Raw genomic sequence first — 12,774 nt, 5'->3', positions numbered from 1 at the left:
CTCCAGGGAAGACATTTCCACAGCCCCCTGTGGTCATCTTTTAAGGAATTAACTTCATGACTCCAACATGTATGTTTTGGGGGTACCTGTCTCAAGCAGGCTGGCCTCTTTCTAGCATGGAAGGCCCCTAGAGGGAGCTTGGAGGACAGGAGCGTGGCTTCCTGGGGTGCCCAGTGTCTCTTCCTTCAGGCCTAGTTAGTTGGAAAGAGCATTGAGGGTAAGTGGTGACCGGCTGTGTCCATCACCTGCACTGGAAGAGTCTACAGCTCTTCCTAGCCATGATCATGCGGCCTCAGGATTGGGAGGGACTCTGAACGGGGATCTTGTCCAGTCCCTGAAGTGATGTTCCCTTTTCCTCTGGACAGGCTCAGAGGACACATCTTCTGCCTCTCTGGGCATCCTCTGATCTGTCTGGAATGTGCTTACCCTGTTCTCTGGACTGTGCTCCTGGCAGAGTCTGACTGCATTTCAGTTCGTCTTCAGCATCTGAACACGATGTGCAGAAAGATCAGCTCCAGCCCCTCACATGAACCCTTCTGTGTGGACGGTCCTCTCCTCTTTCCTCTTAAGCCTCCCACAGAAGGCAGAGCTCTTGGCTGCTCAGCCCATTGGAGGTGGGAAGGCAAGTCAAGGGTTAACAGAGCCAGTGGCTGCAGTCTGCAGGGATTGGTGGGGCCGGGTGGCTGCAGTCTGCAGGGGTGAATGAGGTTGGGTGGCTGCAGTCTGCAGGGGTTAGTGGAGTGGGTGGCCGCAGTCTGCAGGGATGAGTGGGGCTGGGTGGCCGCAGTCTGCAGGGGTGAGTGGGGCTGGGTGGCTGCAGGCTGCAGGGGTGAGTGGGGCTGGGTGGCTGCAGTCTGCAGGGGTGAGTGGGGCTGGGTGGCTGCAGGCTGCAGGGGTGAGTGGGACTGGGTGGCTGCAGGCTGCAGGGGTGAGTGGGGCTGGGTGGCTGCAGGCTGCAGGGGTGAGTGGGGCTGGGTGGCTGCAGGCTGCAGGGGTGAGTGGGGCTGGGTGGCTGCAGGCTGCAGGGGTGAGTGGGGCTGGGTGGCTGCAGTCTACAGGGGTGAGTGGGGCTGGGTGGCTACAGTCTGCAGGGGTGAGTGGGGCTGGGTGGCTGCAGGCTGCAGGGGTGAGTGGGGCTGGGTGGCTGCAGGCTGCAGGGGTGAGTGGGGCTGGGTGGCTGCAGGCTGCAGGGGTGAGTGGGGCTGGGTGGCTGCAGGCTGCAGGGGTGAGTGGGGCTGGGTGGCTGCAGTCTGCAGGGGTGAGTGGGGCTGGGTGGCTACAGGCTGCAGGGGTGAGTGGGGCTGGGTGGCTGCAGGCTGCAGGGGTGAGTGGGGCTGGGTGGCTGCAGTCTACAGGGGTGAGTGGGGCTGGGTGGCTGCAGGCTGCAGGGGTGAGTGGGGCTGGGTGGCTGCAGTCTGTAGGAGTTAGTGCCTGCCCCTCTGGAATGAGGGCAGGAGTCCATCCACATGGCTCTCCTCTGAGTGGGAATGGAGCCACCGGGAGGTGCCTGGGCTGCCTTCCCTGGTGCACGCAAGGACAAGTTGCAGCTGAGGCCTTACAAGGTCATAAGGAGCCTGTAGCTGCTGAGCTGAGGGAAGGAGGGTAGAGAGATTGAATAGCTCTTCCTAAAGCAGAATATCCATCCTGTGGGGAAAAAAAATGCCAGTTTAAGAGCTAGGCGGGTCCCTCTGGAGGTCCTTGGCACACTGTGAAGGATCCCCAAGGATGCCAGCAGCTAAAGCAGCAGCTCTGCCATGGGTGGCCTTCCTGGCAGGCCCCCATGCAGCCTGCCCACTCTGGGCCCAGCAGTGTGCAGCATGGAGACTCTCAGGAGGGCCTGAGAACTGGGCCCAGCACCCCAGCACTGCCCCACCACCGCCACTGCATGCTGCTGTCCCTCCCATCCCAGCCGGCACCTTCAGTCCTTCCTGGGTGGGGACACCTGGACTGTGAGTGCGCAGGGTCCATCTGATGCTCACACAGGCTGTACTGAGCCCAGGATGAACCAGGGTGAGAAGGGCCCAGCACCCTGGCTGAGGCCGCCCCTGCCTGTGGAGTGCAGTTCTCCGAGTTATTGATCATCACTGCAGCTTGTCTATCAGGCAGCTCGGAGCTTCCTGTACATCCTCTTTCTCAGTAGTGTCTGTCTTAGGTTCTCAAGGGCTGGGCTGTGTCTCATGTCCCTTGAATTTACCAACAGAACCTCTCTGTCTCTTTCTCCTTCCCTCTATTTTCCTCTTTCCCCTACTCTTTCTGTTTCTCTCTTTCTCTCTGTCCCTCTCTGAGTATTCTGTCTGTCTCTGTCTCCTCTATCTCTGTTCTTCTCTGTCTCTCTCTGTCTTATTTGTTTAATAATACAGCAGATATTTACTAAAAGCCTACAATGTACAAAATGCCACCACGTTGGGAGGGTGGGGCAGGGCAAGGGGATGGCTGTTTTGAGGAACTGCCTGTCCAGTGTGACAGATGGATCATTTATTCACTGCTCGCTTATTCAGAACACATTTGTCAAGCATCTCCTATGTGCCAGGCACTGCTGGATATTAAATATAGAATAATAAATATACAATAATAAACCAGAAAAAGCGTCTGGGTGTGGTGGCTCACGCCTGTAATCCCAACACTTTGGGAGGCTAAGGTGGGCAGATCAGCAGGTCGAGAGATCGAGACCATCCTGGCCAACATAGTGAGACCCTGTCTCTACTAAAAATACAAAAATTAGCTGGGCATGGTGGCGTGCGCCTGTAGCCCCAGCTACTCAGGAGGCTGAGGCGGGAGAATTGCTTGAACCCAGGAGGCGGAGGTTGCAGTGAGCCAAGATTGCACCACTGCACTCCAGCCTGGCGATAAAGCAAGACTCCATCTCAAAAAATAAATAAAATAAGTAAATAAATAAAACAGAAAAAGCTTCTGCACACAGAAGCATAGACTGGAGATGGACAGACCAGTCAATGCACAGAGAGAGAAGGATGTTCTGTCTATCAACGTGAAAGGAGAGAGCAGGGCCCATGCTTTGGGGAATGGTGGGCAGGGCTGGGAGGCAGGGAAGGGCTCTCTTGGAAGATCATGTGTAAACCCAGGATTGCAGGACAAGAAGGGACCTGCAGCAGCAAAGACTGAGAGGAAGAGGAAGGGAGCTCCAAGGAAAGGAAACAGCAGGTGCAAGGGTCTTGGGGAGGGAAAGAGCTTGCAGGAGTCATGGCGGCACAGCGTGGACATCGTGTAATTGGGGTACGTGTCAGCCAGTGCAGCATCGGGGATGGAGCTGTCATCTGTCTTCACTGTTGAGTTAGGAATGGCCTCACCAAGGAGGGAACATATCAAGTGAGTTTTGAAGGGTGGCTATAGCTCAACGTGTAGGGAAGGCGGGGAAGGAGGGCAGCCCCTGGTGCCACCACAGGAAGTCACAAGAAAGCAGGGTGGGTTTAGGGAAGCTGGGTGTGGGCAAATCAGACCTTGTTGTTGATAGCTGGGGTAGACTAGCAGGAAATAAAAGACAGGGATTTGAACCAGGACCATTTATTTTAATGAGGATTTTGTATCCAAAAAGAGACATTAGGCCAGGCACGGTGGCTCACGCCTGTAATCCCAGCACTTTGGGAGGCTGAGGCAGGCAGATTATGTGGTCAGGAGATTGAGACCATCCTGGCCAACATGGTGAAACCCGGTCTCTACTAAAATACAAAAAATTAGCTGAGCGTGGTGGCGTGTGCCTGTAATCCCAGCTACTCGGGAGGCTGAGGCAGAGGAATCGCTTGAATCCGGGAGGCGGAGGTTGCAGTGAGTGGATACCACGCCACTGCACTCCAGCCTGGTGACAGAGCAAGACTCCGTCTCGAATAAAATAAAATAAGAGACATTAGACTTTATGCTGAGGGCAGCGAGGGGCCATGGAAGGCTTTGAAGAGAGGAGGGTTGAAAATCCACGTGGCAGTAATGCAGAGCCACGCTAGCTCCTTCCTAAAGTGCAAGCCCTTTTTTGCTCCACTTCCACGTATGGGAATTTATCCTAAGGGAAGAGTCTTGGGCACAAAGACATGGGGATAATGAGCTTCCCAGCAGCACTGCTCAGATATTCCAAAATATTAAGACATGGTGGATGCGTGCAGGAGGATGCTGGGTTGCTATTAAAGTGACGTGGCAAACATTTCTCCATTGACATGAAAACCGTATATGATATGTTACAGTAAAGAGAAACTTTACAGCACGATATATGTATTATATGATCCCACTTCCTTTAAAATCACACGTGCACACGCACACAGCCGGGGATGTTTCTGAAGTGGTGTGTGGCACACCAGCATTTTAGTAGTGGTTGTCTCTAGGTAGGCGTGATGATGTGAGTTGTATATGTTTTTCTTTTGATCTTTCAAAAAATGAGTAATATTTTTGTATTAAGAAAAAATACAAAGGAAGAAAAGGAATATCAGTTTATGGTCACAGGGATATTTAGGGAGAGGAGTTGGAATTCCAGGGTGGTGTTGAAGGATGTGAGGGCCTGACGTCCAGGCTTCTGCCTTGGACCACGGGTGAAGGTTGCAGTGTCCTCTGTCCCGGGACAGAGAGCAGCGAGGAGAGGGAGATTTAAAAAGATGAAGGTTCCATTCTCCACCGAGTCGAGTCTGAGCTACCTGTGGGACACGCAGGGAGAAACGGTTGGCAGGTCAGTCTGGATGGAACGAGAGAGGCCAGCTCCAGAGATGAGTCTGGAAGTTCACAGATGACGATGGTAGTTGGCACCATGGGGATGGATGATGTCACCTGGAGGTGAGAACCTCAGCTGAGAAAAGGACCCTGTGACTCACCCTGAAGGGCCAGCGGGCGGGGGGCGGGGGACAACAGCAAAGCCCAGGGGAGCACCAATCCCCTCCAGGGAGGAGCCAGGGAAGCTAGAGCAGGAGGAGTTTCAAGGAGGGAACAGCATAGACTTGACAATGTCTTCTGCAGAGTGCTGGCACACCTTGGGTGTGGATTCTGTTTATTTGCATGGGATACTTTGACGTATTTCCTGGGGGTGGGAGCCAGGCATGGGAGAGGATGGGAAACCGCTGCAGTCAGCCCCTCTGAACAAGCAGAGTGTTGGGGGATAGGAGGAGGGAATAGCAGAGGAGAGAATGGAGAATAGTGGAGGTCTCCGAGCCCTGGGAATGGAAAGGAGCACTCCATTGCTGTTTTTTTCTCCCCGAAGAACTTGTTGCATTCTTCAGTAGGATGAGAAGGTGGGTTTAATGAAATATGTTCATTATTCTTGTCCCTGGGCAGGTGCAAAAATCCTGCAGTGCCTTCATTTTTTTTTGAGATAGAGTCTCGCTCTGTCGCCCAGGCTGGAGTGCAGTGGCATGATCCCAGCTCACTGCAACTTCCACTGCCCGGGTTCAAGTGACTGTCCTGCCTCAGCCTCCCAAGTAGCTGGATTACAGGCGTGTGCCACCATGCCCAGCTAATTTTTGTATTTTTTTAGTAGAGACATGGTTTTACCACATGGGCCAGGCTGGTCTTGAACTCCTGACCTCAAAGGATTTGCCCGCCTCAGCCTCCCAAAGTGCTGGGATTACAGGTGTGAGCCACTGCGCCCGGCACCTGAGTGCCTTCTGCAAGGGTGTTACAGGAGATGGATACATTAGTTGATGCCAGAAATGAAGCAAAAGAAACAAAGAAGTAAACAGAGCCCATCAACATACAGGGACTTGGAAGAGATCCCCAAATTTGCTGCACGTTAAAAGGGTGACAGCTCTGAGTCATCTCGGCTCCAGCCGTCCTGGGGCTGCAGATTCTGCTGCCGTTGGTGCACGTGCTATCCCTGAAGTCAGACTCCCTGCATTTTAATCCAGTCTCCCATGGAGCATGATGCTTAGCCACTCCATGCCTCAGTTGCCCCATCTGTAAAATGGGAATACTAATAGTTACTTTCCCTCAGGTGGCTCGTAAGATTTAGAATTGATCACCTCAACAGAGGAAGAGCCTGTACACTCGGCATATGCCTGGGGAGTAGGAAGCTCCCGGGAAATGCAAGCTGTTAATATCGTCAGTGTCGTCATCATCATCCTTCTAATGATACCATCAACTCCATTGCTTTCTCAGCCTGGGAATGAAGAAGTGCTGGGAAGTGGAGGAACATTACTTTAGCAAAAACTCACGGGGAGAAAGTTAGGCGAACATTTGCTCAGCCTAGAAACTCTTAGTTTACTAGCCCTACAGAAAAGAATATAATGTGCAGATGTGTTTTATTTATTTTTTGAGACACATTTTCACTCTGTCACCCAGGCAGAGTGCAGTGGCACGATCTGGGCTCACTGCAATCTCCGCCTCCCAGGTTCAAGTGATTCTCCTGCCTCAGCCTCCTGAGTAGCTGGGATTACAGGTGGGCCACCACGCCCAGCTAATTTTTTGTATTATTAGTAGAGACAAAGTTTCACCATGTTGGCCAGGCTGGTTTCAAACTCCTCACCTCAAGTGATCTACCCACCTCGGCCTCCCAAAGTGCTGAGATTACACGTGTGCACCACCATGCCTGGCTAATTTTTGTATTATTAGTAGAGATGAGGTTTTGCCATGTTGGCCAGGCTGGTCTCTAACTTCTGACCTTAAGTGATCCGCCTACCTCAGCCTCCCAAACTGTTAGGATTAGAGGCATGAGCCACCGCACCTGGCCTAATGTGCAGATTTAAAAATAGATGCATTGAGAATAGTTTTCTGAAGTAGAATTTGAGGTTCCTACAAATTCAAGTTGGACAGTGGAATGTGGGATGAGCAGTTGGATTCAGGATTGAAAGGAGGCTGAGGAGTGAGGAAGAGAGAAAATTCCAGAGGGAAAGGATACGAAAGCAGTGGTTATTTCACCTAGCCAGAGGGGCCGACGGGGCCATCTGTCTGAACCTGGGGAAGGAGGAAAGGCAAAGAGTCATGAACCGGGGAAGAGACCTACAGCGTGTTTCGAGGGTGTCCCAGAGCCACTTAGCACATGTCCTTCTGGAAACCACCACTCCCGACTTCACCGTTTCTCTTAAGCTCTGCCGGGGCTTTCCACCAGCCAGCAAGTGACAGCAAACCCATCTAGAACTCTGTGTGGCTGGCCCTGCTCTGAGCCCTTTTCATCTCGATTCTGATTTAATCCTCATGACAACCTGATGAGGCAGGTACTATTACTGTCCTGATTTTATGGATGGGGTAACTTGGGCGCAGTGATATCAGAGAGCGAGTAAGTGAGGGAGCTTACTGCTCAGGGCCCCAGGGCCCCACGGAGAGTCGGGGATGAACCCAGCCTCAAGGGTGACAGCTGGCCCTGAAGCCTGTGCTCTTCACCTTCGTAAAGGTGCCGGATGTCCTTTCATGGTCATTATATAATGAAAGTCCCTGACCTCCTATGCTGAGCCTGTAAGTGTCTAACAACAGTGCTGCTTGGGAAGACAGAGTTTGCTCACAGTGTCTGTGGATTACTATACAAACCTTTTCTAGGCCTCTAGAGTATTTCTGGTTTCAGGTCATATGGCTTCTTTCTTCTTTCCATTCGTCACAGCTGATTTTAGTGTATACCTGTTATCACTTAGCATCCCTGATCTCACCTGTATTACTTCCTGGCTTTGCTCAAACCGCCTTCCTTCTCTTCAGAATGCCCTTCCAAGCCGGGTGCAGTGGCTCACGCCTGTAATCCTAGCACTTTGGGAGGCTGAGGCAGATGGATTGCCTGAGCTCAGGAGTTCGAGACCACCCTGGGCAACATGGTGAAACCCTGTCTCTACTAAAGTACAAAAATTAGCCAGACGTGGTGGCGTGCACCTGTAATCCCAGCTACTCAGGAAGCTGAGGAAGGAGAATCGCTTGAACCTGGGAGGCAGAGGTTGCAGTGAGCTGAGATCGCGCCACTGCATTCCAGCCTGGGTGACAGAGCGAGAGTTTGTATGAAAAAAAAAAAATAAGAAGAATGCCCTTCCAGTTCTTTCAATGTATTCTTTAAATCTCATCCTCAAATTCCTCTTTCTCTGTAAGGCCTCATGTCACTCCAGCCCATAGTAATAATCTTTTCAATTCCTATGGTATTTATTATTTGGGCATTTAATTTTATAATTCATTAAACGTTCATTCATTCATTGATTCACCTGCCTCACCTTTGTCTAGCACCTCCTTCTTGTCACTAGGTGTTAGGAAGATGAAGGAGACCCTCCTGCAAAGAACTCACAACCGAGTAAGGGAAGGAGATAAAGCAATCATCATCGTGTGATGTGTGCTTTATAATAGGAATGCATTGAGGGCTTTGCCAGCCTAAGGGAGGGAATGATCAGCTCTCTTCAGAGAAGTTAGAAAAATTTCCAACAGAGAATTTGCACACTTGCCTGGCTCTTAAGAATGATGAGGGGCTTGTCAAGTGAAAGATGGAGGTAGGGCGGTGGGGAAGAACATCTGGGGTCAAGAGAACAGCAATTGTGGAGATGCGGAGGCCCGAAGTACCGGGGCGGGATGCGGCATTCAGCACTGATTCACTCGTGTCTACAACCGTAACATCTTTATACCATTTTTTCCAGCTGGGTAACCAATTCCTTGACATTCAGCCAAGTGCCCTTTACATAGCTGACACTGAATTTGAACCCTGACATTTTTCCTGGGGGGGGGGGCGGTTTCTAGAACAGGGGACAAGTGGACTTATGTGAGCAGCTGTGACTGGTTTTGCTTTTGTGTTTGCCTAGACCAAGGATGCCCTCTTCACAATTCTCCATGACCTCCGACCCCAGGACCATTTCAGTATCATTGGATTTTCCAACCGGATCAAAGTATGGAAGGACCACTTGATATCAGTCACTCCAGACAGCATCAGGGATGGGAAAGTGTACATTCACCATATGTCACCCACTGGAGGTAAAGATGACACCTTCTTTTCACATTGGCTTGGCTTTGAAATAAGGTTTTTTTTTTTTTTTTTTTTTTTTTTTTGCCAAGAGATAAGGATTTGAAAGCTGGGGTTGATGACAGGAAAAGAGACTGCAGGCGAGAGCTTTCTCAGCAGCTTAGGTTGCTCTGAATACCAAATCCGTATTCTCCTTTTCCAGTCTACAAGTGAAGCTGGTGAAGTTCTGGGGAAAAATAACCTGATAGGTGTTTGGAGGCTTGCCTGGTTCATCTCATGGATCCTGTTAGAAAAAGTCTTGCTGATACAAAAACAATACTGTTTTTGTAAATGGTTTTGGGGTGGAGAATTACAGCCACATGGGCCAGCCAGTGTTTCGTGCGCACCTTGGGCAGGGGCAGGTGGAACTGCTTTGCAAAACAAGGAGCCCTCTTGGTAGAGCTGCAGCAGAGTGAGTGAAACATGTATCCTGGTGGCCTGGGAGGGCTGTGGAGGTAAAATGTGGTAGGGAGGATGTGGGCTCTCAGCCACTGCACGCTTGTCTTGGGTGGTGCCCAGGTAAGGGTGCAGAATGTTAAGAGAGGAGAGAAAAGATCATAAAGAATTCTGAGAAGAGTGGAGAATCAGAGCAGTGTGTTACCAGCTGTCCTAGATGTTAAGTTCTCCCAACTCAGGACCTGCGCCTTACTCTTGCCATTCCCTGTATCAACAGTGCAGTGGACACAGAAGAGGTGCTCAGTATTGGAGCATTTAGCAGAACTTGACCTACTCCCTCCGCCTTCCTTTCAGGCTCTGTACAGAGACACCACCTCCTGGTTAATTCCACTTCAGCTATCTGGAAACATACAAAACACTCTGTTCAGTCTTCTCCCATCTGGGATTTTCCATCTTTCTTATATTCATGGTTTCCCAGTCCAAGACAAAGCCCTCATTTCCCAAATGAACTTAATGTGGAGCTTGATCTTGCTGGGCTGGTACTTCCATTTACACTGGGATTTCCTACTAGCCTCCCAAACAGTATAATCTAGGAACTGTTTTGGTGTTTGATGGGAGAAATAGAAGATTAGATTTAATATGATAGTGATGCTCTACGGCAGGAAGTCCACAACACCATAAAATTCTTGAAGGAACATATTTCTCTTCATGTTTACATAGCTCCTACCTCCACGCACAGTTCCTAACACAGAGGGCATGCTCAATGGATATTTGTAGATTGGATTTATTTTAATGGCCCTGCTTACTAGCAGAATGATGTGTGTGTGCTGGTGGAGTGGGGGCCACGGAGTAATAAACAGCTTTAGAAAATGGCTGGGCCAGGTGGGGTGGCTCACGCTTGTAATCCCAGCACTTTGGGAGGCCGAGGCAGGTGGATCACCTGAGGTCAGGAGTTCAAGACCAGCCTGGCCAACATGGCAAAACCCCGTCTCTACTCAAAATACAAAAAGTTAGCCGGGTGTGGTGGCAAGTGCCTATAATCCCAGCTACTTGGGAGGCTGAGGCAGGAGAATTGCTTGAACCCGGGAGGCAGAGGTTGCAGTGAGCCAAGATCATGCCAGCGCACTCCAGCCTGGGTGACAGTGAGACTCTGTCTCAAAAAAAAAAAAAGAAAGAAAGAAAATGCCTGGTGTATGTTATGCTCTTTTGGACTCCAAGCCTTAGAAACCCTGTGGGTTTCCTTTATTTTTCTTGAACCGCATTGCCCTAGCCTCTGCAGGTGAACAGCAGATCAGCCTGCTTCTCTCTAAGACGTGTAGCATCAGGATTGTGAGCATGGATTTGGAAGCCAGACTGCCTGGGTTTGAATCCAGCTCCACCTTCTCTGTGCCTCAGTTTCCTCATCTGTAGAATGAAGATAACAATGGAATCGTTACCAGGATGGAGTGAGTTAAAGCATTTCAAGTGGTTAGAATGGTCCTGGCACATAGGAAGTCCTCTTTAAGCATCAGATGTGGCCATTATTTTCACCCACTCGGGTAACCCCTCTCACTGGTGCTTGTGAGTCCTTTGATGACAGCTCCTGTCTGTTTTCAGTGGGCAGGAGATGCCCCACTTGCCGTGGGCTTGATGCCAATCCCTGCAGGGCCTCTGGTGGCTGTGTGCCATCGGGAAAGCTAATCCGTCCCTCTGCCTGGGCTCTCCTTGGCTTTAAAGTGGAGTGAGAGATTTGGCACCATTGCTGAATACAGACAAGAGAAAAAAATGCCAGTTCATCCTTGTTCACACACCCAGGGGCACTAAGAAATTAGACTGGACCTTAAGAAAGGCAAATTAGGCCAGGTGCAGTGGCTCACACCTATAACCCTGGCACTTTGGGAGGCCAAGGCGGGCAGATTGCCTGAGCTCGGGAGCTCGAGACCAGCCTGGGCAACACGGTGAAACCCCATCTCTACTAAAATACAAAAAAATCAGCTGGGCGTGGTAGCTTGCGCCTGTAGTCCCAGCTACTGGGGAGGCTGAGGCAGGAGAATTGCATGAACCTGGGAGGCGGAGGTTGTAGTGAGCCGAGATCGCGCCACTGCAGTCCAGCCCCGGTGACAGAGTGAAATTCCGTTTCAAAAACAAACAAACAAAACAAAGGCAAATTAGTGATTCCAATAAAATGTAAAATAACTTTCTTTCCATTTGGGCTCTGCATCTTAGCAAGAATTATGAACATTTGGTCATGGACATAGCCTTATCTGCTTTTTTAGCTAGAAAATCTGGAGGATGTTAAGCCATGGGGGAGATGATCTGGTTCTCTCAGATGCGGTACATTTTAATTTTAATTTTTAATTTTTGTGGGTCCAGAGTAGATATATGTGTTTATGGGGTATATGAGGTATTTTGATACAGGCATACATTGTGTGATAATTACATCAGATAAATGAGATATCCATCACCTCAAGCATTTGTCCTTTGTTACAAACAATCCAATTATACTCTTAGTTATTTTTAAGTGTATCATGAAATTATTATTGAATATAATCACCCTGTTGCACTATCAAGTACTAGATCGTCTTCATTCTTTCTAACTTCTTTTTGTACCCATTAACTATCCCTACTTCTGCCCCACCCCCCACTACCCTGCCCAGCCTCTGGAAACCATCCTTCTACTCTTCATCTCCATGAGTTCAATCGTTTTAATTTTTAGCTGCCACAAATAAGCGAGAACATGGGAAGATGGTCTTTCTGTGCCTGGCTTAATTCACTGAATATAATGAGCTCCAGTTCCATCCATCTTGTTGCAGATGACAAGATCTCATTCTTTTTTGTGGCTGAATAGTGCCCCATGGTATATATGTACCACAAATGTGGTAAAATTTGCAGGTAGAGAAAAGTCACTCCAGTCAGGATGATGGATGGTGGTGATGGTCATCAAACTCTAAATTTACTACAAATCATGAATTGGACACTTAGAATGGGTGATCTTTTGGTATGTAGATTTTATCTTAAGCCATTAAAAAAAAAAAAACAAAGGAAATAGGTGTTCACACTACAGTAAGGTCTCTGCTTTACTTGGTAATGGTGGGATGTTGGTAGCTTAGTCCAGTGGAATTCTTAGCTAACTCAGAAACCTCACTGTAGCTGGGGTTTCAACCTCAACCACCCAACCACCTGTCTCCCCATCCACCAAACAAATACTTGTTCAGCTCCTATCAAAGACACAGGCCCCAATTTTATTTATTTATTTTGCTCCCAAACTTAAATTGCCTGATTTATTTTAATCATAAAGTAGTAAATTTAAGAATACATGGGGCCAGGTGCTGTGGCCCATGCCAGTAATCCCAGCACTTTGGAGGCCGAGGTGGGCAAATCACAAGGTCAGGAAATCAAGACCAGCCTGGCCAACATGGTGAAACCCGTCTCTACTAAAAAAGTACAAAAATTAGCCAGGCATGGTGGCATGTGCCTGTAATCCCAGCTACTCGGGAGGCTGAGGCAGGAGAATCGCTTGA

General features: G+C 49.6%; 1 protein-coding gene across 2 annotated transcripts in view; it reads left to right on the top strand.

Annotated features, from left to right (window-relative positions):
• ITIH5 (inter-alpha-trypsin inhibitor heavy chain 5) overlaps positions 1-12,774 on the top strand; it is a 107,197-nt gene that overhangs the window by 72,340 nt on the left and 22,083 nt on the right. For both annotated transcript variants that reach the window (XM_008953128.4, XM_063607243.1), the window contains exon 8: positions 8,682-8,850. In XM_008953128.4, the coding sequence (XP_008951376.3) occupies positions 8,682-8,850 (169 nt within the window). The remainder of the gene's footprint in view (positions 1-8,681; positions 8,851-12,774) is intronic.

Source organism: Pan paniscus, chromosome 8 (genome assembly GCF_029289425.2).
Source record: "Pan paniscus chromosome 8, NHGRI_mPanPan1-v2.0_pri, whole genome shotgun sequence".
In the NCBI taxonomy this organism is placed as follows: domain Eukaryota; kingdom Metazoa; phylum Chordata; class Mammalia; order Primates; family Hominidae; genus Pan; species Pan paniscus.
This window is presented reverse-complemented; position numbering and strand designations above follow the sequence as displayed.